This window comes from Branchiostoma belcheri, unplaced genomic scaffold (assembly GCF_001625305.1).
Source record: "Branchiostoma belcheri isolate BF01 breed outbred unplaced genomic scaffold, Haploidv18h27 scaffold94, whole genome shotgun sequence".
Classification (NCBI taxonomy): domain Eukaryota; kingdom Metazoa; phylum Chordata; class Leptocardii; order Amphioxiformes; family Branchiostomatidae; genus Branchiostoma; species Branchiostoma belcheri.
The window spans coordinates 992,090-1,019,902 of NW_017804620.1; the positions used below are offsets into that span (position 1 = coordinate 992,090).

The window sequence follows — 27,813 nt, forward strand, 5'->3', positions numbered from 1 at the left end:
TGGGAAGGATTTGTGCAACGCCACTTGGCAGAAAGGTGGTCCAGAATGTTTGCCGGAGCATGGGCTACATTAAATTTGGCGGCACAGCCTTTATTGTTATTTTGCAGACGATTTTCGTGTCGACTGTGAGCTGTGCCGCCATTGGGGGCTAAGCAGAAGGACGGGGGCAAAGCAGAATTGCGCCGGGGGCGTAGAGGAACGACGGGGGCGAAGCAGATTTTTTGCGGGGGCGAAGCAGAACGGGGCGGGGGCGAAGCAGAACGGCGGGGGCGAAGAGGAAGGAGTTTCATGGGGGTGTCCTTCTGGTGGCCAAAATCGCATGCGTAGGCGATCTGCGTGCCGACGGTCTCCGGTAGCCGAAATCAACATGCGATATCGTGAAACGCGACGTTCGAATTTCTCCAAATCGCATACTAAAGCCTACCTGGAATCGCGGTTTCGGTGACTTCACATAAACACGGCCCTAGGCTTGATACACATGATCATTCCAGCAATAGCACTACCACCGTGTGGCACGTGGCACGTGGACCAGGTGTGAGGTATGCGATATATCCGGATCGCGATTTGGCGAGTTCGCGATCGTGAAGACGGCCTAAATCGAGGTAAAATCCCCACCATTACGGGTATGCATACTCGTATGGTTTGTGGGCAGTGCGGTAGTCAGAGGTGCCGCAGTGACCTAATAATAACGTCATTAGGCCACAACAAATAAATTTTGTGGATGTCATCCTCCGCAGACTCCAAATCTAATGCGAGCAGGCCGAAAAAAAACAAGGTTTCTTCATTTTAAAATTTTAACTCAATCATTATACACAGCCAGCCATCACTACATCAAAGTAAGAATCAAAACATTAAATCAGAGCCTTTTCTTGTCTCCTCTCTTTATAGTTATCTGCCATCCACCTTCCGACATGGCAACAGACATCTTTGCCCATTTTCGGCATGTTGACCACTGTCAGAAGGCAACAGACTTTCTTGTTGTTGTTTTTTTTTTTTTCAAAATCAGGCGAAAATTAATGCGCGCGCTGATGTCATCCATGAAAATTACTTGCTGTGGCCTTAGGACAGCAGCAGTGCACTAGTGATGCAATCACCGTTAACACTAAAGACCTAATGTTCTCAGGCGGAATGGCACCCTAATCTCCGTAAAACTCGTTATCTGGGAGGATATTGCAGACTACGCATGATGTACAAAATGACTAATAAACTGGTGGACGTCCCAACTACTAAGTACCTAATACCAGCCCAGAAAAGAAGTCATGCCTTCAAGTACCAGAGTTATCAACCAAGGATTGAGGTGTTCAAGAATTCATTCTTGTATCGCAGAGTGGAACTCGCTGTCACCAAGCACAGTAGGGACATTATCATTAGATAGCTTTAAACAATGTCTAGAGTTAGAAGTTCAAGGATTAAGTGAAACAAGTCGATCACGCCGAAAGGCGGTTATACCGGCTATACAGATACAGCTACAGATCTTGATTTTGAAGTTAAATAAAAGATGTATACGCGAGTCCAGCTATTTTCTGCAGACCATACTGAAACTAACTGACAAAAGCCTTGGAGAAGAAGCTTGGAAATGTGGACTATCAGTGATCATATGATTCAGTCAACAGCTTTGCTCACTGATAAACGTACATTGCGGATCCACAAGAAGAGCTGGCCGCCAGACAGAGAAAGAAAGACTGGATTCTCGGCTGTGGCCTTACTATGTTTCACGACGAATGTACGTACCGTAACATTAGGTACGGTTGATGACTTGGACGAAATAATAGCCATGGGTTCTGTAACCTTCGTTACCCCAGATTTCTGTAACCGCCGTTACAGCTCAAATAAGACGGTCGTGAAGTCTAGATAGAGCCGCATATAAGACAAGAAATTGTCGTTTTGACGACATTTTGAAAGCATCCTGGGTTTCTAAGGGAAGAGGAAAGGAGTGTTTGCTGTCATTTGTAGCCACTTGTTTAACAAAATGTTTTAAAGTCATGACTCTAACCACCGTAACATGTTTGTTACTTTCAATATAAGTAGTAAACTTCACCTAGTATAGCGTTAAGAAAATTGACCCGTTTTTAAATGTCCCTACTTATGCTCCCTTGCTCCGCTAAAAGACGAATCTAAAAACTGTAGATGTTTTAGAGGAAAAAAATCCAAAGGCTTGTAACATTTCAACAGCTCGTGTGTTTCGCCAAAGGGCAGTTATACCGGCTATACAGCCCCGTAAAACAACACTCGCCACTCGGCCACTGCCTCATGAGCGTCAGGCTTATTTCACAGCGCAATGAAGTAGATGAGCGGACATTAATGGAATTTTAGGGCCATCAAGTAGAAAATAAAAAGAGTGCAATAATCACTAGTGCTTCGTGTTGAATTCTCTTCCTAAGACTTACCAGCATACCAAATATCATCACAATCCATAAAGGCGTTATGAAGTTATGCTGACTACAAATGTGCGGAAACACAAACACACACACAGACACACAGACAGACGCGCCAAAAACAATACCTCCATTTTCATGGAGGTAATATATAACTACACTTAATGGCGGCAGGTGGTGCAGCCACACGCGTACGACAGCACCTAGAGGCATCTCCACACTGAAATATTGGTTGAATCTATTGCACATAGACAACTGACACTTTCTCTTGAAAGCTGCCACGTCAGTTGGACTCGTATCTTCATGACACACACCACACTGTGACCGTCATGCGGATACGCTTGTATTTGCCAGACTACATGCCCCTCATATCAGTTCTTTGGTACGATGTCTGTGCGTGGATAACATCCGCGAGCGAGGAGAGCAGCTGGACCAGAAGATATCCTTTTACTTGTCTACATCGGGTTTATACGTCCAGTTTTGGAGTATGCATGCGAAGTGTGGCACCCGGTCGGTCAATAGAGAGAGTACAGAGGAGAGCATGTAGAATCATTCTTGGACAGAACTACAGTAACTACAGCTCGGCCCTGTCTGAACTCTCCCTATCCACACTTTCCCAACGACGGCCGGCATGAACTGTGCAGGAAGTATGCTGAGTCGCTTCTGAAATCCCTAGGTTTGCTAGGGGGTCACGTTAAGAAAAAGGACGAGGTACCAACCATCCAGAAATCATGACCCTAGCATCACCAGGTCACGAGATATCAAAACCGGCACCGCTGCAGTACCATAACAAGCGCCAGGAGGCCCAAAATCCAATCATTTTTAGCTATTATCAATACTTACCCACCTACCAAATATCAAGATAATCCATTGAATAAGTCTTCTCGAGTCATCCTGTCGACAGACACACATACAGACGGACAGTACACATACCGTCTTGGCGAAGATAATGTAATATACTTTTCCTAGTGAATTCTTTCATCAGTGACAACTTTGGAAGGATAAGGATACTAACCTCCAAATTTTCGATGGCTATCAGTCCATCTTGTTCACGGAGTGGCCTAGTCTCGCGTGAGTGCGAGACTAGGCCCGAGACTTGCATCGGTCTGTCGGGTCCCACCCCCCGCCGCCTCCCTCCGAAGTAGGGGTAAGTAAGTCTTGGGGAGCTCCCAACCTTCTGTCCGGTTTAGCTTGGCACCTTCCAACTGTATGTGCACCGTCCCGACAGACCGATGCAAGTCTCGGGCCTAGTCTCGCACTCACGCGAGATTAGGCCACTCCGTGAACAAGATGGACTGATAGCCATCGAAAATTTGGAGGTTAGTATCCTTATCCTTCCAAAGTTGTCACTGATGAAAGAATTCACTAGGAACTGTATCTATACGTGACAAATGAATCTCTTCAACGGTAATATACTTTGTTCTATGAGGCCACAGCAAGTAATTTTTATGGATAACATCAGCGCTCGCATTAATGTTCGCCTGATTTTGAAGAAAAAAAAAGAAAGAAGTTTTGTTGTCTTCTGACAGTGGCCAACATGCCGATAATGGCAGATAAATATGAAGAGAGGAGACAAGAAAAGGCTATGATTTCATGTTTTATTTTTTTCTTTGATGCAGTGATATGTGATGCTGGCTGTGTATATTTGATGTTCCCACTGAATCAAAACCATCGGTACAATGATTGAGTTAAAATTTTGAAATGTAGGAACCTTTTTTTTCGGCCCGCCTTGTTTTTTTTCGCCCGCTCGCATTAGATTTGGAGTCTGTGGAAGATGTCTTCCACAGCATTTACCTGCTGTGGCCTAATGCCCACTACACAACGTTATGGGGAATTCTGGCGCCATACAAGTGGAGCGGAGGTATGCGTTGTGGTTGTGTGTTGTGGTTCTCTCACCGTCATGTGTGAATACGCACCTTTAACAAAACTAAAAAAAGACGAAATGTTTACATACGTAATATCGCCTAACTACGATCAATACCATTGGAAAACTATTTAAATTCGTGTACACATGTTTCAAGAAGAGGACGACAAAGTATGACTTTGTGTTCTTATCATACTGTAGATACATACCCACCTGAATATAATCATCATTAGCAACAAACCACAACCCATCCATTGCTCTAGCATTAGATCTATTTAATACCCTAGTTAAGCCAATTTTACTCTACTGCGGTGAAGTACTAGGATCAAATATCCAATGTAGAGACTTAATTATCAAAGGTATAAAAGAATCTCCAAACGAAAATATACGGAATATATTATCGAAGAAAAATATCTCAACTTAGCGAACATACGTCACAGGTCCTCCATTACAAAACTAAGAATCAGTTGTCACAAATTACGAATCGAATCAGGAAGACATAACCGCACTCCTCTAGAACAAAGAACCTATCAATTCTGCAGTTTAGGCCGAATAGAAGATGAAATACATTTCACCATAGATTGCCCCTTGTATAGTAGAGATAGATTCATATTTTTTAGCCATGTATTAAGTATATTTCCCCACTTTAGTTATTTGACTAGTAAAGAGAAATTTGTATTCCTTTTAACTTTTGATAAACCTACTCTAAGTAATCTCACAGCCGCATATATCCATACAATCACTACCAAGCGAGATGAAGCCGAAAAGAATAGAAATTAGACATTTATTTACACTCTTATAATTATGTTCATATATTTGTAATGTATATGTTTATGTTCATGTTCTGTACCCATGCGACCTGTACTTAGTTCTGTTGAACACAAATGTACAATAAAGGTCTTCATTCATTCATTCATTATCTAACATCCTATCCCCGATACTAGGATCACAAGTAAACATTCTCAAAACAAATCGTGTCGGGAGGAAAACTGACCCCCATTCTAACCGCCCTATACTCGTCCGTTTTAGGAAATACAGTGTGTTTAGCCCCCGATGGGTATGAATATGCTATAAACTCCATTGTCTTTCTTATCGTTATAAAGCTATTATTACCAATTGACGTTCATAATTTTGAGGCCAGCGGCTCTTTCCCCAGACAGGTTCCCGACCTGGCACGTCAGATCCCCGATTATTCTACGATCAAGAGTTTCCTGAAGACTCTCCACGATGGCTCGCTAGCCAAGGGGGTAAATAACCGCGCTTTCACCGGGAACACTCGACCTGAAACATGCCGCCAGACTTTTGCTTACACACATCCTCAATCTGGTACTAACGCAAGGCGTGCATACGGGCTGGGATCGATTGCAACTCGAGAAGCCCCGGCCTATCTAGCCTGGGTACCAAACCTTTGGTCGGCTTGGCGGTAATTTTTCCGCTCCGGCCTTTACCAAGCACAGGCGAGTTATACCACGGACCTATCTCCAGCTGGTTTCCCTGTATCCGCTGACTTCCGGTATTACGCTTTGTATTTTGTTGCGTTGTGAGCGAAGCGCGGTAATTGAGGCCTGGTTGGCGGCCCCAAACGCTCTCGGCGCCGAAGGGATATCGCATTGCTCACGGTGGTCTGGTTACGAGGCTACAGCCTACCTTCCTGTCAGCCAGTCACCAATCACATTTCAAGTGACCAATGGCTCGGTACAGAGCCTTTACACAGAAGGCTGGCATGGCTACACGGATACGTATTGCATAATTGATCAGTACTGTCAGTTAACGTGTGTCCTTGTGTCCTTGCTGTAGAAGATACTACTGTCAACAGTATGGAACTGCAACAAGGCGTCACGAGAAGGCTTACGGCTTGGATCTAAGTTGAGTCTTTGACCCAACTACCAGTAAAACTGTAGCGTCAACTGCCACTGATATTCCCTTGGAGGAAGACTCAAGTATCAGACGAGAGAAACAGCATGGCAAAGTGCAAAGGTAAGTGGGGGAAGCGATGTGTCGTGTTTTTGCTGTCTTCCTCTGTTGTCCACCCTGTTTTACAAAACTACGTGGCGCTCCCTTGATCTTGGTTTAGCTGATACATGATCGTTTTGTTTACCAAGTCAGGGAAGCTAAATGCGATGTGTAGAAAAAAGTTGTTTGGTAAACACGGAGAGTCTACCATGTGTGTATTTGACCCAGGGTTGCCTGTGGCAGTCTTGGTGGTGCTGACAGCTACAGTGGGCGCGGCGGGACCGGGAGGGACCTGCGGGAGGATGTTGAAGACTCTCGTGCACGGGGCCTCGGTGGTGGCGCCCATGCCTCCTAATATCACCGGGCAGTGGGTCTCCTCCAGGTACTGCTAGTGCTACTGCATGACTTGTCCAACAGAGCATAATGATATAAAGACCATCAAAATGTTATGTCTTTCTTACAAATGTTTCGTTAGACTGGGTTTGTGTTTTAAAGATCCAAAAACAATCCACTGGAAACTGCCAATATGTTTGACAAACCAGAAGCCTGGGCTGATCTCTATTTCTTGACCTCCCACGGCACCCCTCTGTGATGATAGCCTGGTATCCAGTCTGATCGTGGTCGGGGCCGCTAGAGCTCTGTCCCGTCCGCCTCACATAGGTTTCCCGGTGTGTATTTCACGAGAGATTGATTAGCCCTCCGAAAAAAAAAAACCAAATCCCCAAGCATACAGTCTCTTATCAGCGTAACACTCCTACCGGGACGGCCTGTTGCACTGGGCGGGGGAAGCTATCAGAGCCCCCGAAGGCACAACCTGCCTGAACACCCCACCACCCCCAAAGACTGGATACCAGGCTACTGTGATGATGGTCGCCTCCTGACCTCCTTCGGTTGACCACAGGTCGGCTCTGCATACTGATTTGCGTCAGTTGAGAATTTAGGGTGAAGGCACACCTTAATTGGTAACATTACACGGTAGATTAAAAGAAAGAAGTGATTTGGTATCTTAGATTATTCCTATCAGTCATTGTCAGTTTTTCTAATCAGGAACAGTCTGTTGTCACAACTGCACTTCCCGAAGTCACACAATACCCTGGAAGAGGGCCTGCATGGGGGGATATCTAGTGATTAGGAATTGCGCAAAATTTTCGCCGCCGATTACGAATGACGTTAACGTCTCAGAGCTGATTACGACTTAACGATTTGCGGCTAATGTCCCATTACGATTTACGTTCACTTGATTTTTGCGTAGGCTGCCTACGAATTACCAAGTCTAAAAAGGCCTGATTACGCCTTACGAAAAAGGGCATGCAGGCCCTCCTGGAAATATCAGGATTTTACTATGTTAGATGTGACCTGTCATTGGCACAAAATCGCATGATTACGGATGGGTGCTGCTTAATTTCATCATCATCATCATCATCATCATTGGTTTATTATTATTCACAATAAAAACGGCCTTGCAGTAGTAACTGAATTGCACCGTTCCATTACAAACATTTTAAAAGGAAATTCCGACAGATTAAAATATATACAGGTTAAAATAGACAATGAACTAGCAGCAAAGTGCAACAGCTATTGTCGACGTCGACAGGAAGGGTTCGACAAGGATATAATCATAATATTTCATTTACACACTAACAAGGAGTTTTGCCAGCGAGGGTTTTGCGCTAGTAACGTATCGCTTAGTTCCGCTGGCTTGATGGTAATGTGAAGAGTTCCGTAAGTGTCTACCGTGCTGCTGGCCTCGGGTCTGTGGTAGCCAGGAGCAGAACCGCGGCGACTGTCTGGCTTTGATGGCGAAGTTGTAGCACAAGTCACGTCTGCGAGTAGTAAGTGATTGTAGGTTAAGGTGCTGCAAAGCGTCCCGGTAAGATGTGTACCTACGGCCCAGGATGATCCTACACGCTCTGGTTTGTACTCTTTCCAGCTTAGTGATTTGTTTGTTGTTGAGGGCGGCATTCCAGACAGGAGCTGCATATTCGAGAAGAGGTCTAATGTAGCCACAGTAGATGGTAGTTAGGTCGTTAGCTGGGAGGCCCGCACGGCGCAGTCTACACAGAAGGAATAGACGCTTGCTGCTCTTGGTGACCATACTGTCGACCTGTGCATCCCATCGGAGGTCGGAACGAATCTGCAAACCGAGCAGTTTGGCCTGGGTCACTACAGAAAGCAGTTGTCCCCCAGTGTGAGGACAGGGAACGGTGGTGGTTGTTGCACAAAACAGATATGCATGACCTTACACTTTTTGGGATTCAATTGCATATAGTTCTTGTGAGACCATTCGTCCAGGCCATCCAAGTCTTGCTGTAGAGTAGAGGGTGCACTGACCTTTCGACTTTCTCCCAAGTTAAGGTCGTCAACATACTTCCAGTAAGCGTTGTGCGGTGTGCCGGCATCGTTGATCATAGCCGTGAAAATCAGGGGACCTACCAGGGTCCCCTGAGCCACTCCACAGGTAAGGTGTTCCCAGTGTGACAGGGCATGTTGGTAGCGGACCCGTTGTCTTCGGTGTGAAATAAAACTGCACACCCATGGAAGCAGTGAGGGCCGTGCTCCCATCTGCAGGAGTTTTGTGACAGCGGTTGTATGGCACACTCTATCGTACGCTTTACTGAAGTCTGTGAGCACCAGGCTGCTGATGGATTGTCTCATCTCTGCTCCTTTGTAGAAGAAGTCGAGAATTTCTATCAAGCAGTGTGTAGTAGAAATTCCCCTGAGGTTTCCAAACTGGTTGGGATCAACCGCTGGTAGAATATCTTGGAGGAGCCATGACAGAACAAAACCCTCCACTACCTTAGCAAACTGTGATGTCAACGACACTGGTCTGATTTTATCTAGGTCCGCAGGTTGCTCCTTCGGGACTGGAATAACGGTCGCATCCCTCCACTCGGGTGGTACTCGGCCCTGCCGCAAAGAAGTATTTGTGATGTCGGTGAGAGGTGTGGCAAGTTCGAAGGCAAACTCCTTGATGAGGGTTGGTGGGATGTCGTCAGGACCAGGTGCTTTAGATGCTTTAATCCTCTTAAGGCGATGATACATCTGCCACTCATCAATCTGAGGGGGCTTGGTGCCCGGCAAGAAAGTTGGGAGGTTGTTGAGATCAAGTGGAGGCAGTGCCTGGCAGATGGACGCTAGGTGAGTATTGATGGCACCAGCAACGACATTTTTATCTGTCTGGTCCACCCCTGGCACGTGGACAACAATGGGAGGTTTGGAGAGATTTATATATCTGACAATTCAGCAGGGACCCTAGCCTCTACCAGGCACCACGGATCGCTGGAAAAATAGTAGAAATTGGCCGAAATAAAGGAATAATATACCCGTGGGTCGCGAATTGGATCTTCTCTGGCCGGCTACCTCCCCTGGTATATTATCCTTTATTTCGGCCAATTTCTATTTTTCCAGCGATCCGCGGTGTCTGGTAGAGGCTACAGGGACACGTCTTCTAATACCGCTGACAGCTAGGCGCTCTTATTTATCGTCGAGGCCTGGGTGATAGCAATACTGTCCGAGGACAAATATTGGTTTTAAGATCTTGGGTTACACTAGTCGACCCCGCCACCATCCCGGGGCCAGCAAAACCAATAAGCGGGCCCAACAGCGCGCGGCGGCGGCGTGATTTATCACCGGGACCTGCAGACGGGAGGCAGGCGGTGCAGTCATCACGAGTCCGTGACAGAACCCTCCTGCATGCCGATGACACGGCTCCACTGGGCATAGCTATAGGGCCACAACGCCTTAATTTCATGGATGACGTCCACGCGCGCATTGAGTTTCGCCTGTTCTCAAAAAAAAAAAAAAAAAGAGAGAGAAGTAACATTTGCAAATCAAATGCATAATGTTTACCTTCGGACATGGTCTGCCCTGTTAATTTTTACTCAAACACACTCACATACATGTACTACTAGTATGTCATGACAGGAGCAGAGCAGACCATGAAATTGCAACATTATGTAACCCAACACCAGTCACCATGGTGACAACAACATTGTGACGTCAACAAATCACGTCATTGGCTAGAGGAGGAAGAAACTGAGTAAAAACAATATGTTTTCCTTAGGTAAACAAAAAAAAAAAAAAACAATAAAAAAATCACGTCCACCGAGGCTCTAGCCTGACTCTAGGCCCGGGTAGCCCATGGTAGTTAGCGACAATACGACGCTCCACGACTGAAGAACTTAGTACATACGTACAGTGCCCATTCATGATTTCGTAAATTCCGCAAAAAGCCAGCACGTGCCGGCTTGCCGTGTATGTCGCTAAGTACTGCCACATATTCACAATACCAGCTTTGTATTCCTGTGGTTTGGTAGCATTTATATTTTTGGCCGGATTTTTTTTTATTCGCCCGCGCGCACTAGTTTGGGGGTCTTCAGAGGACGTCATCCATAAAATGAAGTCAGTCTGGCCTAAGCTTGTACGAAAGGCACCCTGGGAATGTCAAAGTAGCCCCCTGGAGAGGTACTTTCTAAAGGGCGCTGCCAATAGCTTCATTCGCATTCTACCAGATGCTGTGGAAATCTAACAGTGTTAAAATGTAGGTACACTAGCATCATAGAAACCCATCTAATAACATCTCCGCATAGCATGATGGGGCGACCGACAATCTCAAAGCAGATGCTGGAAGGCAATAGCCTCTACCAGGCACCGCGGAATCGCTGTAAAAATAGTAGAAATTGGCCGAAATAAAGGGATAGCATACCCGTGGGTCGCAAATTGGATCTTCACTCTGGCCTGATCTTCTCTGGTATACTATCCCTTTATTTCGGCCAATTTCTACTATTTTTCCAGCGATCCGCGATGCCTGGTAGAGGCTAGGAAGGCAACCGAACCCGTAGCGTTTCTGTTGTGCATTGGCATTCCTAGTGACTAGTCTCTACCAGACTAACTACGCTGGCTATATATAGGAGAATATTTGCCGGGGGAGTTTGGCCGCCTTGTAGGTTTGACTATGCCGCGCGTAGAACGAAACTACATGTACCTCCCCTTGGCCCATTTGATTCTCTTTTTTTGCCGAATTCTACGATCCTTATTCCCGTAGAAAGGCCTGGTGGTGGAGGCTACCTAGTGACTTCGTCACGCAACAGAAGTCACGATATTGGACTGCGCCGGTTTACGGGTCTCTGCTTTTCCGGTCGGTCACCAAACGTAAATAAACAACGCAGCGAATTCGTCAAGCCAGCTATAACCTGTCCCGTGTCTAAGGCCACACTGTCTTAATTTTATGGATGACGTCCTCTCAAGACCCCCAAACTAGTGCGCGCGGGCGAATTAAAAAAAATTCCGGCCAAAAATTGAAAAAAAAAATAAAAATGCTACTAAACCACAGTAATACAAAGCTGGTTTGTGAATTTTCGGCAGTACATAGCGAGGTATCCGACGTTTTCCATCCATTTATTTCAAAACATAGAAACTTGGGGTCGTGTGGCGCAGTCGGTAGCGCGTTCGGCTCATACCCAAGAGGTTGCGGGTTCGAATCCTGCCCATGTCACCGACCTGATTGGGAGGAAAGCACTTAACACGCCTTTCCTCACTTCACTCAGGTGGAAATGAGTACCTAGCTTCGGGTAGGGACGTCCCTCGGATAGGACGTTAAATGGAGGTCCCGTGTTTGGGGAGAGTCACACCCCACGCACGTTAAAGAACCCACCACACTTGTAGAGTAGGGGACCTTCCCGGAGTGAGTGGTTCAAACCTTACGTAGCTTGTGTGTTAGTATGTTACGCCTAAAGGCGGTTTACCGGTTATGCGAAACAAACAAAGTGCATTTGCATGTGGTAAATTCAATTCTGTAAACTCAATTTCGAGGGACTTGATTTCAGGTGGAAATGAGTACCTAGCTTCGGTTAGTGACGTCCCTCGGATAGGACGTTAAATGGAGGTCCCGTGTTTGGGGAGAGTCACACCCCACGCACGTTAAAGAACCTACCGCACTTATCGAAAAGAGTAGGGGACCTTCCCGGTGTGAGTGGTTCAAACCTTACAGTCTGGTCTTACGCAGCTTGTAACCATGTACGTACATTTACAAAACTGGTGTGCTACGCCTAAATGCGTAAATTTACCGGTTATGCGAAACAAACAAACAAACAAACAAACAAACAAACAAACAAACAAACTTGTGCGTGTTGACTTTCCTCTGTAGATGTGAAGTTCGCCCCGGACCACAGTTCACCGCCAGGTCGTACACCTTCACAGAGAACCTGGACTTTCACAACTACCAGTTCTTCTACGCCGATCAGCACTGCGCCAGTCCACTGTACACAGTGACTTCACGTGGGGCAATCATACTCAGGTAGTGTAGAAACATTTACACTAGTAGTTGTGTTTAGGCCACAGCAAGTCATTTTTATGGATGACATCAGCATTAATTTTCGCATTAATTTTCGCCTGATTTTGAAAAAAAAAAAATTTGTTGCCTTCTGACAGTGGTCAACATGCCGACAATGGGCAAATACGTCTGTTGCCATGCCGGAAGCTGGATGGCAGCTAAATATGAAGACAGGAGACAAGAAAATGCTCTGATTTAATGTTTTGTTACTTACTTTTATGCAGTGATATGTGATGTTGGCTGTGTATATGTGATGTTTTCACTGAATCAAAACCATTTTCACAATGACTGAGTCAAAATTTGAGAATGTAAGAACCTTGTTTTTTTCGGCTCGCCTTATTTTTTTTCGCCCGCTCGCATTAGATTTGGAGTCTGCGGAGGATGTCATCCATAAAATTTACTTGCTGTGGCCTTAGGTCTATGCACTTATCACAAGGTTACATCGACAAATCACGTTTTAATCATCCATACGCAACATGCACATGTCATGATTTTAAGGTGATCAATCTCTTACCACTAGTGATTTTCCTTCTTGATAATGTAAATTGTGCAAATTCATTCATAACTTTTCATACACTTTTCTTTTCACTCTTCACTGTCGCCCAACAGCACGAGTCCTTACAGGCAAATATGAAATTGTTTTAGTAAGCAACAAACAGATGTTCAGAAATAAACAGACGTCTGTTTCAAACTGATCTTCAAATATCAGAGACAACCAGATGCTGACACCTCCATGAAGTTTAATACGGTCAGATAATGTGTGGAGGGAGGTTTGAGTGTGCACGTGTGAGCCTTTTTCTTAGTCCAAATACTACATGTGTTAATGGGCCTAAATTCTCCTCCTAGCTCTGACTGGCGGATATGTTTCCGCCAATGAGATATAGGAGGTTAACACGTAAGCTTATTTTTCAAATAACCTTGTTAGCATCAGCATTTTTTTAATGTCTTGGGGTGTCTTTGTGTAATATTTAAATGTTAATTGTACTTTTTTGTGTGTGGCGCTGTTATAAATTATAAACTTGAGTGCAGCGTCACACTGTCTTTGTTATGTTTTTATTAATAAAAATAATCTGAAACTACCGTGCCAGGCAAGTGTCATGGCTGACTCGCGGTGGGACCGAAGCTGATTACTGGTTGGAGGATGTGTCCGTGACGTCACACAGCCAGGAGGTCGCGTCGTACCTATCAGCACGAGTCAATGCCACGTGTCCGGGGTTCATCGCGTCCGACCACCAATGGTAGGCGCTCTCTTATCACTGCCTACAAGCATTAGTTACCTTCGCCAAGAAGGTTATGTTTTGAGGGGCATTCATGTGTGTGTGTGTGTGTGTGTGTGTGTGTGTGTGTGTGTGTGTGTGTGTGTGTGTGTGTGTGTCTATAAACACGATAAGTTAAGAAGGCTTAATATTTAGTAGGTGAGTAGGTCTTGATGAGACCTAGAAATGATTAGATTTTGGGCCCCCTATCGGCTTCCTACGGTACTGCAGCTGAACTTCCGGTTTTGATATCTCATGACCTAGAGATGCTAGGGTCACGAAATTTGAATGGTGGGTAGCTCTTGTACTGGGGAAGAAGTGACGTGAGTTTGGGCCCCCTAGTTTGGGCGGCTTGTTCTGGAACTGCAGGCGCATTTGTTAAAAGATTTAATTTCGAAGGAGGATAACTCAAGAACCATAATGTATGGCACGTGGACCAGATGTGTGGAATGCGAGTTACCCGAATCGCGGTTTGGGTGACTTCACATAAACACGGTCATATTGACATTATGAACTGCATTCAAGTGTTTTGGTAGGTATGTTAAGCTTTCCTGCTCCAGCATTGGAATGCTTTAAAGTAAGCAATTAAAAACCCTAATCAATAATGTACATGTAGGGGATAGCTATCCAACTGTTGTCACTTTCTTCTATAGTTATATCAATGTAAAGAATTGTTTTCCCTTGTGTTTCTCTTTCTTTCACTGCCTTGTCGTAAAATGTGGTGAAGCCATCCGGCACATTTGCTCCAAAGCAAATGTCACTTTCTTCTATAGTTACATCAATGCTCCAAAGCAAATGTCGGCCTTTCTAGTTCACACTTCATCGTTACTTCACGTCTCAAGAGAGCGAATTATTGGTCGTCGTTGTCGTTGTTTATGAAATTATGTCGTTGCACTGAAAACGTAACAGACACACAGATAAGCCAAAAAAAATAATTCAATCTCTTCTTGTAAAGTAGATATTATTAAGTAAGATTAAGTATGATTTGTTTTCTTTATTTATCGATGCCGAAACATGAATTTAACAAAATACACAAGCACTTCCATATAGGGCTACTGATTAAATTTTCCTATCATGAAAGTTCATCTGTGGTGGTAGTTACATGTTTAAAGTTAAGACTTTTGGTCCAACACAAAAAAATTCTCTCACCTAGAGCTTTCGACCAGTCACTCTGGTCTTCCTCAGTAGACTGACCAAGTGAAGCTTGTCACGTGGCTTCTTTGAAGTGTGACATCAACACTGTCGGCCCCCGTCTCGGTTCAATGAAGGGTGATGGGCCCTGATATGATGTATGTGACTGGTCGAAAGCTCTAGGTGAGAGAATTTTTTTTGTGTTGGACCAAAAGTCTTTACTTAAAACATGATGATAGAATCTTGTTAAAAAAATTTCATGTAGGCACAACGACGTACCCTATGAAGTTCTGTCCCGCCAAGCTGACCGTGACTGTGCCGTCGGTCTGGACTTCGTGCTGCACGAGCTGCAGCTGCTGCGCGTGGAGCAGAGACAGGACTCACGTGATGGACACGTGACGGAAGAGTTGTTCCTGGGAGACATTCACACAGACCGCACCCAGCGGCTGCTGTACAGACCAACCAGCTACCAGCCGCCGCTGGTCAACGTTCAGGTGAAAAAATGTAATATTTCAGGAATTATCTGCACTCCCTTCCACACAGATCTGATTTCATAAAGGACGAAACGTGTGATGGGCTTGGTAAGAAATTTTAATGAGGTGTAAACTCGACAAATCCACGGGAGGGTGGGAGGGTGACAAATACGTTTTTTTCTCCCGCTGGACAAAAACAGACTGAGGAGGAAGGCTGGTGACGCTGAGAGGTCACGGGTCACTAGCTAATTAATAGGTTTGACCCCTCAGGTCCAAACCGCCCCAATTATCTGCACTCCCTTCCACACAGATCTGATTTCATAAAGGACGAAACGTGTGATGGGCTTGGTAAGAAATTTTAATGACGTGTAAACTCGATAAATCCACCAAGACCAAGCCCGGAGGGAAGATGAGTGAGACGAGGTGCGGAGGCGGAGTGCGGAGAACGGGGCGGTTAGCAATAGCTAGCTAAAAAGGAGTGTACTATGGGGAAGTAATCAAACATGCCTACGTAAACAGTCAAGTTAACAATCGGGTTCAACAGATTAGATTTTTACACAAAACATATGCTAAGTTAGGCGTGTATAACAACCATGTGGAGCTATGGCGCTCGAGATAATGCTAAGAGGTTAATCAACTCTCTGCTCATAACAACAAAATAACTAAGCTGGCGCTGAACAGCTAAAATAAAACTATCTACGCTAATTACGCACAGCTAAAGAACAACAAGTCGTAACAGAGAGTGAGCTGTGACTGACGCGACCCCTGGTGGGGAACAAAGGAGTTATCATGGAAGAACCGGGCGGGACTTCAGATGACGCAGGGTTGGGGGCTGCAGCTGAGCGAGATTTTAAGAGGATTGAGAGTGCAGGAATCCCTGTTTGATTCTGTGGGCTACTAATTGGCTAAAGGCCCGACGTTGCTCCCGAGACGAGTCCAGGTAGCGTTCGTAAGCGTCTGATGACCAGTCGCCGAGCAGCTTGATGGTGGCCGGGTCCGCGCCACAGTGCCAGGCGTACGTGGCCCCGCCGCGTCGGAAGCTATGGCCTGAGAAACGAGCGGCGGGAAAACCCGCTGTGTGGAGCAGAGTTTTGAGATGAGTCACCAGTGTATCATGAGTCAGGGTGACTAGGACCCCCGCTCGAGAGGGGATCAGAAACGCGGGAGCATGAGGGGGTGCAGGTAGCAGCCGGCACATGTTCAGGTACGCCTGCGTGGGGCACAAGGGATGTCCGGGGATGACCGGAAGTGGGAGACAGAGGACTTTTTGTTTGAATTGTAAGGTTTTGGACCAGGTGATATGGAGCACCAATCCGCCCTCGGACGCGTGAAATGACTGTCTGGTGAGATGCTTGTCCGTGTCGAAGGCAGCGCTGGATTTAGGGACCAAGTTCGACTTGCGAAGAAGGCCGAAGAAAGCGACGCAGAACGCCGCCCAGAGAGTCGCATGCAGCGGCCTAGTTACGTCTAGATGACCATGGATTTGCAGAAGGATCGCCGGGGTGATGGGCAGTTTCTGTTGTGGAACGTGGGTGGAGTGCCGCTGTAGGGAGGACAGGACCAGCCGTAAGTCGAAGGCGCCGGCAGGTGGGGGTGTGAGACCTTGAAACAAGTGCAACAACCGAACCCCGTGGAGGTAAATCTTTATGCTATTGACGCACTTTAGCGAGCGAGACAGGAACTGGGCGTACCTGGCGAGAGTCCGTGTTTCAGCAGGGAGTGCGGTTAAGCGGAAGTGTTCACAGAACAGGAGGTACGCACGCCACTGTGTCTTCAGATTCTTGTACGTTCCTTCCGCGAAGGCAGACTGTTTAGCCCCGACGACGTCCCGGTCGAGCGCTGCCAGTTGAGCGGCGAGGCCTGGAAAATCAGAAGTAGGTCAACAACTCAAAGTCACTGTCAAGGACACCGACCGCGGAGGTGCGTATGTCCCGCGTCAGCCGGGTAAACTCCTGAGCATAGTACGAGGAAGTGTGCCACCTGCTCAAGTTTTCGGCCAGCCTGTTGTGGACTCCGGGGAGATGGACCGCCTTGAGTTCGAACTGAGACTGGGCGGCGCACAACCAGACGTTACGGAGGCATGATTGTAAGAAGGGGCTTCGCGTTCGGCCCGAATCAGCACGGTGACTGAAGCTTCATTGTCACATAACACGTCTATACGCTGACCGGCCCAGCGGGGGCCCCACTTCCTGACGCAGACCAAGATGGATAGCAGCTCCAGGCAGTTGATGCATGGGTGGCGATCCAATACCGTGTGGGGAAAAAGTTGCGTGAAAATACTCGCCAGTTGAGTTCAGGAAACCGCCACATCCGGTAAGGCACGCGTCCGAGCTGAAGATCTCGTCAGCTGACGACCAACCGTGCTGGGGTATGATCGAAATGCCGTTATAAGTGGGTAGAAATGTCCGCCACCAGGCAATGTCCTTCCGAAACTCGTCGTCCACGGGAAAGCCGTTGAGACCTGTCGGTGAACTGCTTCAAGAACAAAATCATTCGGGATACAAACAACCGACCTGGTCTGACGCAACTAGCAATGAAATGTAATTTGCCTAGTAATGATTCAAGTTCCCGGCGTCGTGTCACCCGTTTGTACTCCCAGGCGCGCGATTCTTCCAAGGTGTCGGAGACCCGCTCCGGGGTGACCTCCAAGGTCATGGTCACAGAGTCTACAGTCCGTCCAAGGAATACCATTCTGGTAGAGGGTGGGACCGCTTTCTCCTCGGATTCTTCCAAACCCAACGTGGAGAGTAGACAGCCCAGTTGGTTGAAGGCTTGCGGCGCGCGTTCCACTGTGTCCGCGCCGCCGAAGTCATCCAGGTAATTCACGCACGAAAAACCCATGACGTCGTAGATGTGCGTCACTGCGTTAGTAACACGTTGACAGGCCTGGCTGGCCGAACGGATCCCGAACGGGAAGACGACATCAGCGTAGTATTGTCCGCGCCAGCAGAAGCCCAGCAGGTGGTAATCGCCTGGGTCTACGTAGAGTTGTCTGTACGCGCGTTTGAGGTCTCTCTTATAAAGTAAACAGCCCGGACCGAGCCGGACAACTATGGAGAGGAAATCGTCCACGGAAGGGTACTTTAAAACTAAACGCTCCCCTAAATAACTGTCCGTAGGGATACCGGCGTTGACTGAAGAGCCCCCTGGGTAGCTAAAGTCGACGACTATCCGTCTCACAGCAGAGTCCTTCTTGGGGACTGTTTGTAAGGGACTGCACACGAGACTGGGAGTAAAGAAGCCTTCCCGTAACGGTCATATTGTGGCAACGTGCTGTAGTTCCACTTGAATATAGCTGTCAACGTGCTCCGCGTGCAGTGTTGCAGAACCGTGGTTAGTAAGGGGTACCGTCGGCTGTTGAACAGGGATCATTGTAAGCCGTGCCTGGCTGGAGGCAGTGTAGGACATGTGCTCCCGGTGGGGGAGAAGAATACAAGTCACACGAGCTAGCCCGGCTCCGGGGCTAGTCGCGGGGCGACGGAACACGCACTAGGAACTGGCGCTACAGTAGACGCACTAGCTTTACAATCTGACAGAGAAACAGACACACTGCTTTCGGTACAATCTGGCATAGGAAAATAAACAATGCTATCCTCACAACCTGTCGCAGGGACAGAGACAGAAACCTGGCTAGTTGTACATTCTGGCATGGGAAAATAAACAATGCTATCCTCACAATCTGTCGCAGGGACGGAGACAGAAACCTGGCTAGTTGTACAATCTGGCATAGAAAAATAAACAGTGCTATCCTCACAGTCACACTCTGCCGGCGCAGGGACAGAGACAGACACCTGGCTAGTTGTACAATCTGGCATAGAAAAATAAACAGTGCTATCGTCACAATCTGGCGCAGGGACAGCGACAGAAACCTGGCTAGTTGTACAATCTGGCATAGAAAAATACACATTGCTATCCTCACAATCTGGCGCAGGGACAGAGACAGAAACCTCGTCTTTACAGTGTGGCAGAGAAACTGATACAGCGCCGTGCGGCGGAGAAACAGAAATATCGCAATCGCTACAATGTGACATGAAAACAGTGACATCTGTATGCGGCGGGGAAACATTGCAATCGTCAAACCCCTGTCTAACAAACAATGAAGAGTCACGTACCGTACAGTCGTCAATGGGGAAAGAAACGGTTCTATACCCTGTAGCTAAAGTGTCCGAGCTAGAGAGAGTTTGTCAGGCGTCCTGTTTACTAGTATCGTCAGTATGGTCGTCCTTCTTGGCCTCTTTGCGGCGACGACAATCGGCCTCGGAGTGTTTGTAGCGCTGGCCCGTCTTGTCCCAGCAGAAAAGGCAAGCGTGGTCGAACTTGCAGGAGGTGGTAGTGCAGCCGTTCTTGTTGTATCGGAAGCATAACTTTGTGGACCGCGATTTCTCGCCGGACGCCGTGGGGGGTGCGCTCTTGGGTTTCAGCTTGGAAGTGTCCCCGTCGAAGAAAAACTCCTTAAGTGTGTTCCAGTCAGAGTCTCCAGGTACCCGTGTTGGATTGGAGTGCACGCTGTACTGCTGCACTGTGGAAGGCGCGTACAACTGACCATTTGTACCGGGCCAGACGGTTGCACGTGTACTGTAGCAGGAGGATCCGTCCGAGTCTCTCCTCTTCCGTCAGCTCGTCGGACAGGAGGAGCCCCATGCTACCGCTGAGGAATTCCTCCGGGGTGAGGTCGTCGTAGCTTTTCACGTCGGCGGACTCGCAATTGAAAACGAATGACTCTGGAGAGAGTACTTTTCGCTTACCTTTTGAGGGGGGCGGCTTGGTAACGGAGGCGCCGTCCAGATGAGCCAGTTTTTCGTCCACCATGGTCAGCAGCTGGGAGTCTTTTCGGAGTTGATCCAGGGTGACGTCTGCGTCGCCGAGCAGAGCCGCCACGCCGGCAGAGGGATCCCCGTGCCAGGGGACGGTAGGAGGGTGAGGTGAGGCGGTCGTCAGGCGTTGTAGCTTCTTTTCTAGTTCCTGCACTTCGTGTCGGAGCTCTGCGTCGCGGATTGCCGCCTCTAGCTCCGCTTTTCTTTGTTGCAGAGCGGCTGTGTCCAGCTGGGTGGTCTTGCCGGTGGTCTCGCCGGTGTTGCTGGAGGTAGAAGAATCCGTCGAGTTGTTCCTTTTGCAGTCATTCCCCGCTTCTCCGGCTTTGTGGGTAGATAACGGTTCCCCGCAGCCGGTACAGAGGTTGCCTCGCTTTTTCCTGGGTGTGCGGGGCATGGTTGAAAACGAAGCTTCGGCAGTTTAGGGATGAGCTGACAAATACGTGTTGTCTCCCGCTGGACAAAAACAGACTGAGGAGGAAGGCTGGTGACGCTGAGAGGTCACGGGTCACTAGCTAATTAATAGGTTTGACCCCTCAGGTCCAAACCGCCCCTTTGGTGGTAGTTTGGTATATTAGCGTCTGTATGTATCTTACTATAAACTAGATTCAAACAGTTCGATTACTTCTGCTGAGCCGTGTTTATTAATCCATATGTTAACTCTAATAACATGTAACATCTGTGTCCATAATATCACCATAGTCCATAACATTGCCACCTTGAGAAAAAGTGTGCATTTTTACTGCAACATACCCTAGGTATGTACATTTGAGGGGTGCAGGAGTGCATACCAAAAATATGTTGCAGTAAAAATATCTTAAAGCACACTATTTCTCAAGGGGGCGATATTATGGACCCTGCTCATATTATGGACACAGATGTTATATGGTCTAATAGTTCACAAGGAAGTTTATCACTTAGTTACACAGAGAGATACCAATGGTCTAGGGTTACACAGACGAGGTACTAACTACTAGCAGTTATACAATCTACTTAATATCTACAAAGCAACAATTACACATGTACACGTACCTGAGTCCTCGGTCACCGCTGACTAACTAGGCAATTGTCTCTTCCAAGCTCAACTATGCTAACAATAGTCCTTCACCTGACTGGTTATTCTCACTAACCAATCTCGGCCTACCTAACGCGCTAATATATGTATATCTCTCCATAACATGTCTCTCCAAATTGTCATTTAAAGATTACCATATCTACACAAATCATAACCGTTACGAAATCATGGGGGGGGGGGGTACCATACCAAGGCCCGAATCGATAGTTCCAACCGTTCTTCACTCATTTTCAACCGCTCCGAGGCTTGACTCCACCCATAGCGTTTCCCAGGCCTGATTGGCCGTTCACGTAATGGCTTTAACTGCTAAAAGAACACCTGCGCATCGTGACACGTACCAGGTTCTGATTGGCCGGCGCGCTCACGTGGGAGGGTTCCACCACCGCCTGGCGTTTCCGGAAAAGGTTGAGTGGGTTAAGCTACGGTCACAACCCACCGTAGGTGCTCCTGCGTGCTGTCTACGTGCAAAAACGTGGGCAAACGTAGGGCATCCGTGTGTGGTGAGTACCACCTCCGTACGGAATCCTACGGATTTGGGAGCACACAGACACGCCGTAGAACTTAAAGTGCATGTAAAACTTGCGAGTACGGGCGACGCGCGTGTCCCGTACGTGCCGTGCGGAAGAAGCACGTGTGAGTACGGCCTCCTTACGATAAAGTTGCAATCACAAAGAGATCGTACGTTGTAAGCACGTACAACTCACTTCCCACTTGCTCAACGTACGATGCACGCAACCGCTCACGGCCAGACGTAACGTGCAGACCACACTCTTACACCTTGCGCAACCGTGCGAGTGACGTGCGAGTGACGTGCGTCGACGCCACTCCTTCCCTACGTTTTCAGAAAAAACGTAGCAGACGTAGCCTCCCAAAAAACGCACGGACAAAAAGCATGTACGGCGGGTTGTGACCGTAGCTTTTGTGGGGTGGCTCTACCTTGCAAGGTTATCCTTTGTGGACCCAAAAGGGTGTGTATGGAGGTTTAGTCTCTAACTAATTTACTGGTTCCCTCAGCTGTTTGGGTAGGACTTGAAAAGCAAGCTTGCACTAGAAGTACCCAATAAATTCGGCTAACATAAACTACCAGACATTATTCCTAGATTCTATTATTCCATGGTGGTTACAATGGCAGAGGCCTGGCTAAGACCAAAATAGTACCCACTGACAATACTCTTCAAGACACTTCGAAGTTTTTTAATCATAGGGAACAATATCAACAAAAGGTCAATGACCTACAACACCACTACATGTATCTGCAGCTAATTTGGTTCAAAGATTTAAACATTCTGTTAAAACATAGCAAGGTATATAAAAATGTAGGTTATGTGACATGTAGTCCAACGATTTACAAGCCAAGACAATCCTTTTTCCTTGCCAATACTTGTAAAACACAAGATAATTGTTCCTATTATAAGTACGTGTCACCATGCGCAGGTGTTCTTTTAGCAGTTAAAGTCATTACGTGAACAGCCAATAAGAAACCACATCTCTAATCAGAGACACCTGCTCCTGTCTGTATGCCCATATTTGGGCATGGACCACCTGTCTACATACCTTAATATGGACACACTGTGTGTGACCCAGCTATGATTTGGAAACAAACATGAATGCTGAAAATGATTTTGATTATTTGTTTTTTTTTTCTCAGTTATCCTATTCAAACTGCAGTGTTTGTAAAGTTGTCCAAGACGCAGACGACAGACGACCTCCGGTCTTACCGACACGTGGAGAGTCCTCCTTGCACCTGGACGGAGAGTGGGTCAGCATGCGCTGTGAGGTGCGACCAGAGGCGCTGTTCCTCACAAGACACCTGTCGTTCTACCCTGCTAACCGGACATGGGAGGGTTGGTACGCGCACTACTCGGACCCATCCTGCCGACATGCAACTTTCTCCATACACGCCAGCGGCAGCTTCACGAGGGGCGCTCGCTCAGCGCTGGTAGAAGGTGGCACGGAATACATTTTTCAGGTACTATCATGAAAGTTCATCTGTGTTGGTAGTTACTAGTACATGTTTAAAGTTAAAACTTTTGGTCCAATACTTGAGAGGGGTGAAGGAATATATTAACCATTAAGGGCCCATCACCCCTCATTGAACCACGACGGGGGCCGACATCGTCTAAGCAGATACCTTTGACCCAGTGATGACGTCACACTTCAAAGAAGCCACGTGACAAGCTTCACTGGGCCAGTCTACTGAGGAAGACCAGAGTGTCTGGTCGAAAGCTGTAGGTGAGAGAACTTGTGTTGGACCAAAAGTTTTAACTTTAAACAATATTCAGGTAGTCTGTCTCTTTAAGCCCTCTCACAGAAGGAAATGTTTGCGATATCGTATGTAGTTTAGTGTGTTTGTTAGACAAAACGGCGCAAGTTCGATTATGGGGCACCTGGCAGTTTCTATCTTACGTTCTGATGATACTTGGGATGAAGTGATGTTAGTTTGGGCCTCCTTAAGTCTTTTAAAAGATCAATGAGGAAATTTTACAATACCAGTATTTTCCTTGACCAAGGGCAAGTAGAACATTAATATATGCCAATTATACAAATAAGGGTATAATCTACATACTAATTAGAAAAGGCCATAATTTGTAGGGGGTAAATGATAGTCATATTTGACATGTGTACGTTTGTTAAAATGTAACATCACCATGCACAGAAAAATTATTTGCATTACCAATGGCATAAAAGTTTGTATTGGTTTTTCACACCTCCAATAGATGCCATTTTAATACGATCATCAATTAATATCGATCATGATAATTACAGGATTGTTTACCTGTTTGTCGAGAAAGCTACACAAACTCAAATATTTTAAACAAAAATATTTCACGTAGGTATGAGATTATTTACTTCTTGTTTAGTATGAAATCAAAATGTGATTTTACATCTTAGAAATTGTAGTACCTTTGTACATGACACATCTTTTGCAAAGAATGTACTAAGTTACGCCCAATGACCATGGTTCTTTTTTTTATTATTTGTAAAACATCACAACGGACGTACGCTTTGGAGTTTGGTTGTGTCTAATACTCTTTATTATCATATAGCCGGACGGCGTGGACCAATCAGAGGCCCGGATACCCGTGCTGTTATTTCCCGATAACAGCACATGTGGTGTTATGGCGGAATAACAGCACATGTCGTGTTATGGCTGATACCATTATGTTATAGGGTATAGGGGCATGCGACTCTTTCTGTAAACCTTTGTAGCCTTTTTTCTGTCCAATAAACTTTTTTTGTTTAGCTTCATTTAAACTACAATTTGCATTAAATGAAATTATCCATATTTGTTTTAAAGCGTATAATATATTCGAATGTATTTTATGTATGTATATATATTAAAGCTGTTGTATTTCAAACAGGAATTGTGTTGATTGACAGTTTGGATAGGCTATATGATAATAATTTTAATGCACTGCCTTTTCCTCGTTGTATATGGTGTCATAACTGCATGGGCAGCTGCCATAACCACCTCATAAACCACCTCGTTCGCTTCGCTCACACGGTGGTTTATTCGGTGGTTATGGCAGCTGCTCATGCAGTTATGACACCATATACAACTCGGGGCAGTGCATTAACCCTTTATTATCATATAGCCAGTAGCCGTCGACCAATCAGAAGGCTCCATTTCCCATGGGTTATAAGGCCATAACCTACTTTTTGGACCGTACCATTATACGGGGGACACTAACAGTAGTGTTAAGACTAGTATTTATATATACTATATTATAATAACGTTAATGTCCCGTCTTATCCTCGGTGTATATGGTGAGATAATCCCTGGTCGGGTGCGAAAACCACCGAATAAACCACATCGTTTCACTCGGTCGTTTATTCGCTATATACACCTCGGGTCGGGGCATTAACCCTTTATTAATTACCGGCTTTATGAGGTTCACAAAATGACTTGTTAATACTTGTTTAACCTTCGAATTCAGGTTACGCACATGAGAGTGACCCCAGAAGACAGTGACACCACGTCACTCCTGAATGTGTTCCACGGGCAGGGTTGTGGGGATGGCGGCACCTGGCAGATCGGCCTGGAGCAGGACGTTACCAGTACTAACGGGTGTGTCGCACTAGGTATCGCCCTCCCACACATAGGTAACGTACACTTTATTATTAGGCCACACCGACTTAATTTTATGGATGACATCCTCTGAAGACCCCCAAACTAGTGCGCGCGGGCGAATTCTGGCCAAAAATAAAAATGCTACTAAACCACAGGAATACAAAGCTGGTATTGTGAATTTACGGCAGTGCTCAGCGACGTATATATACGACAAACCGGCACATGCTGGCTTTTTGCGGAATGTATGAATCTGCACTGTGCGTATGTACTTAGTTCTTGAGTCGTGAAACTTCGGTAGCCTGTGAAGCTGGCTCCGTATTGTTGCTAACCACCATGGACTACCTAGGCCTAGAGCCAGGACAGAGCCTCGGTGCACGTGATCTTTTTTTTTTAGAACAGGTGAAAATCAATGCGCGCGTGGATGTCATCCATAAAATTAAGACGGTGTGGCCTTACCTCCGTAGAATTGGTCTGTCCGTATCTGTTTGTCTGTCTGTTTGCATATTTCAGATATTTGGGCCAGCAATAATTTAACAAGCTGCGGATGAATTGATATTTGGATATTTAGAAAGATGAAAATCAATGTCGACTTTGGGCGTTTTGTAGATTCCACTGATACTAAAGGGGACCACTTTTTTAATTTTTGTTGTGGACATTCTGTGGTCTTGATATTGGGTGACACATAGGTTTTGATGTCGGAAAAAGGGATATAGATCTGCACCCCTTGGACTAACTTCCCAAAATCTATGAGGAAAAATTCTATCAAACAAGAGTTCAAACCCTCGCCGAATGATATCAACCCTTCCGGTGGACTAATTGTACTTTTTACTCATTATTTTCGAGAGAGTCTCAGTTGCATGAATCATATCAGTTGATGATATTCTCTACTCTCCAAGCAGAGGTTTGGGTTTTGGGGGTATTTTTAGTGTGTTTAGGCTTTTTTTTATCGGGGTTTCTCTTTTGCACTGAATTTTTTTCCCACCAAACCCAACCTCTGCAGGCAGTCGAAAACTTCAATGGGCTATAAACCTAATCTCTTCAACACATTATCAGTTGTTCTGCAAGGAGGTGTGAACCAGACGCATGAATAGGCATAGTCAGCAGGAGGCATGTGGCCCAATGAATGTCTTTCTGACTGGCTAGGTATGTGATAATCCACCACAATAAAATGGATATCCCTAATGACAGTTTGATGGTTCCCGGGGAGGGGCACTATCGCCTGTTTTGAATAGGTTTGCCCCTCCCCGAGGTGAGTGCCGGCAGAGGTTGGGTTTGGTGGGAAAAAAAATTCAGTGCAAAAGAGAAACCCCGATAAACAAAGCCTAAAAACACACTAAAAATACCCCCAAAACCCAAACCTCTGCTTGGAGAGTAGATATTCTCCACCCAACGACAGTCGTATCTTTAAAAAAATACTATTCACATCTCATAAATTGTGCAAATAAGGCACTGATTTACATAATCAATATCTACCAATGATCCTTTTGTTCTCAATTACATATGTCACAAGTGCTTCACAGTCCTATTATCGATCGAAACAGATTTATAGAGTTTAGTCATGTCATCAATTGTTATTTAGTCATGTCAAGCATCACTTCCGCTATCTACAGACAAAAAATCAGGACAATTCGTCGACATGTTCTTCACTTATCCTCCTTCGAATATGTTTTAAAAATTCCCCTGCAGTTCCAGGACAAGCTGCCAGGGGGACTAAACTAATGAGAAGTTTGCAATGAATCTATAACGTTTTTAAACATCTTTGTTCGTTCATATGCCTGTTTCGTTTTAACGGAGTAGTTCAATGCAAGTCCTATACGACCACTCCTCGGCATTGAACTAGAAATAAGAGAGAAACATGGCTATGTCAAGAGATGGCGGTGAACGTTTGATTTGAAAGCCTGTTCACTGTAGGTTGGTGGGAAACACTTGTCAGGGAGTGAATTCCAAAGCTTGGCTATACGGGGAAAGAAACTGTCACTGTAAAAAGATTTTGAACGGTGAAGTTGTGTGAGCTAGTGGAGAACCTAGTGGAGCGCTGAAAAGTTCTGAGTGGTGGAACTAGTTGGGTGAGTTCTGCAGAGCAATGACCATGAAAATATCTGTAAAAGAGGGATAGAGAGGCAACATTTCGTCTATGGGAAAGGGGGTCTATAGCTAACTTAGATGTATGTGTTGCAGAATATGAACTCTTCAAAATGGAGCGAGACATGCAAGACCGGCTCTTGCTGTACATCGGACAGAGACCCAGCGACGGCACAAGTCCGAAGAACCCAGCCCAGCGCCCCACGTCCTACCAAACACCACTTCTGCAATGTCTGCCGTCAGTGGACAGGCATACTCCCGACATAAGGACTAACATGAACGATGTAAATATTTCCAGACGTTGTACATTTAATTCAGCGCTTGTCTTTTTATCATGTGTCGTGTTGTATGGGTTCAGATAACCGCCACGCTAGAGAGTTTTCTTATTTC

General features: G+C 46.1%; 1 protein-coding gene across 1 annotated transcript; it reads left to right on the forward strand.

The window, feature by feature from the left end:
* The first annotated feature begins 6,401 nt into the window (after positions 1 to 6,401).
* Positions 6,402 to 27,795, forward strand: LOC109461618 (protein APCDD1-like). Its single transcript, XM_019757997.1, has 7 exons — positions 6,402 to 6,574; positions 12,338 to 12,487; positions 13,612 to 13,761; positions 15,176 to 15,404; positions 22,918 to 23,238; positions 25,208 to 25,373; positions 27,520 to 27,795. Exons 1-7 carry the CDS (start codon positions 6,402 to 6,404, stop codon positions 27,783 to 27,785), a joined length of 1,455 nt encoding a protein of 484 aa, XP_019613556.1. The 3' UTR covers positions 27,786 to 27,795.
* Positions 27,796 to 27,813: the final 18 nt, after the last annotated feature.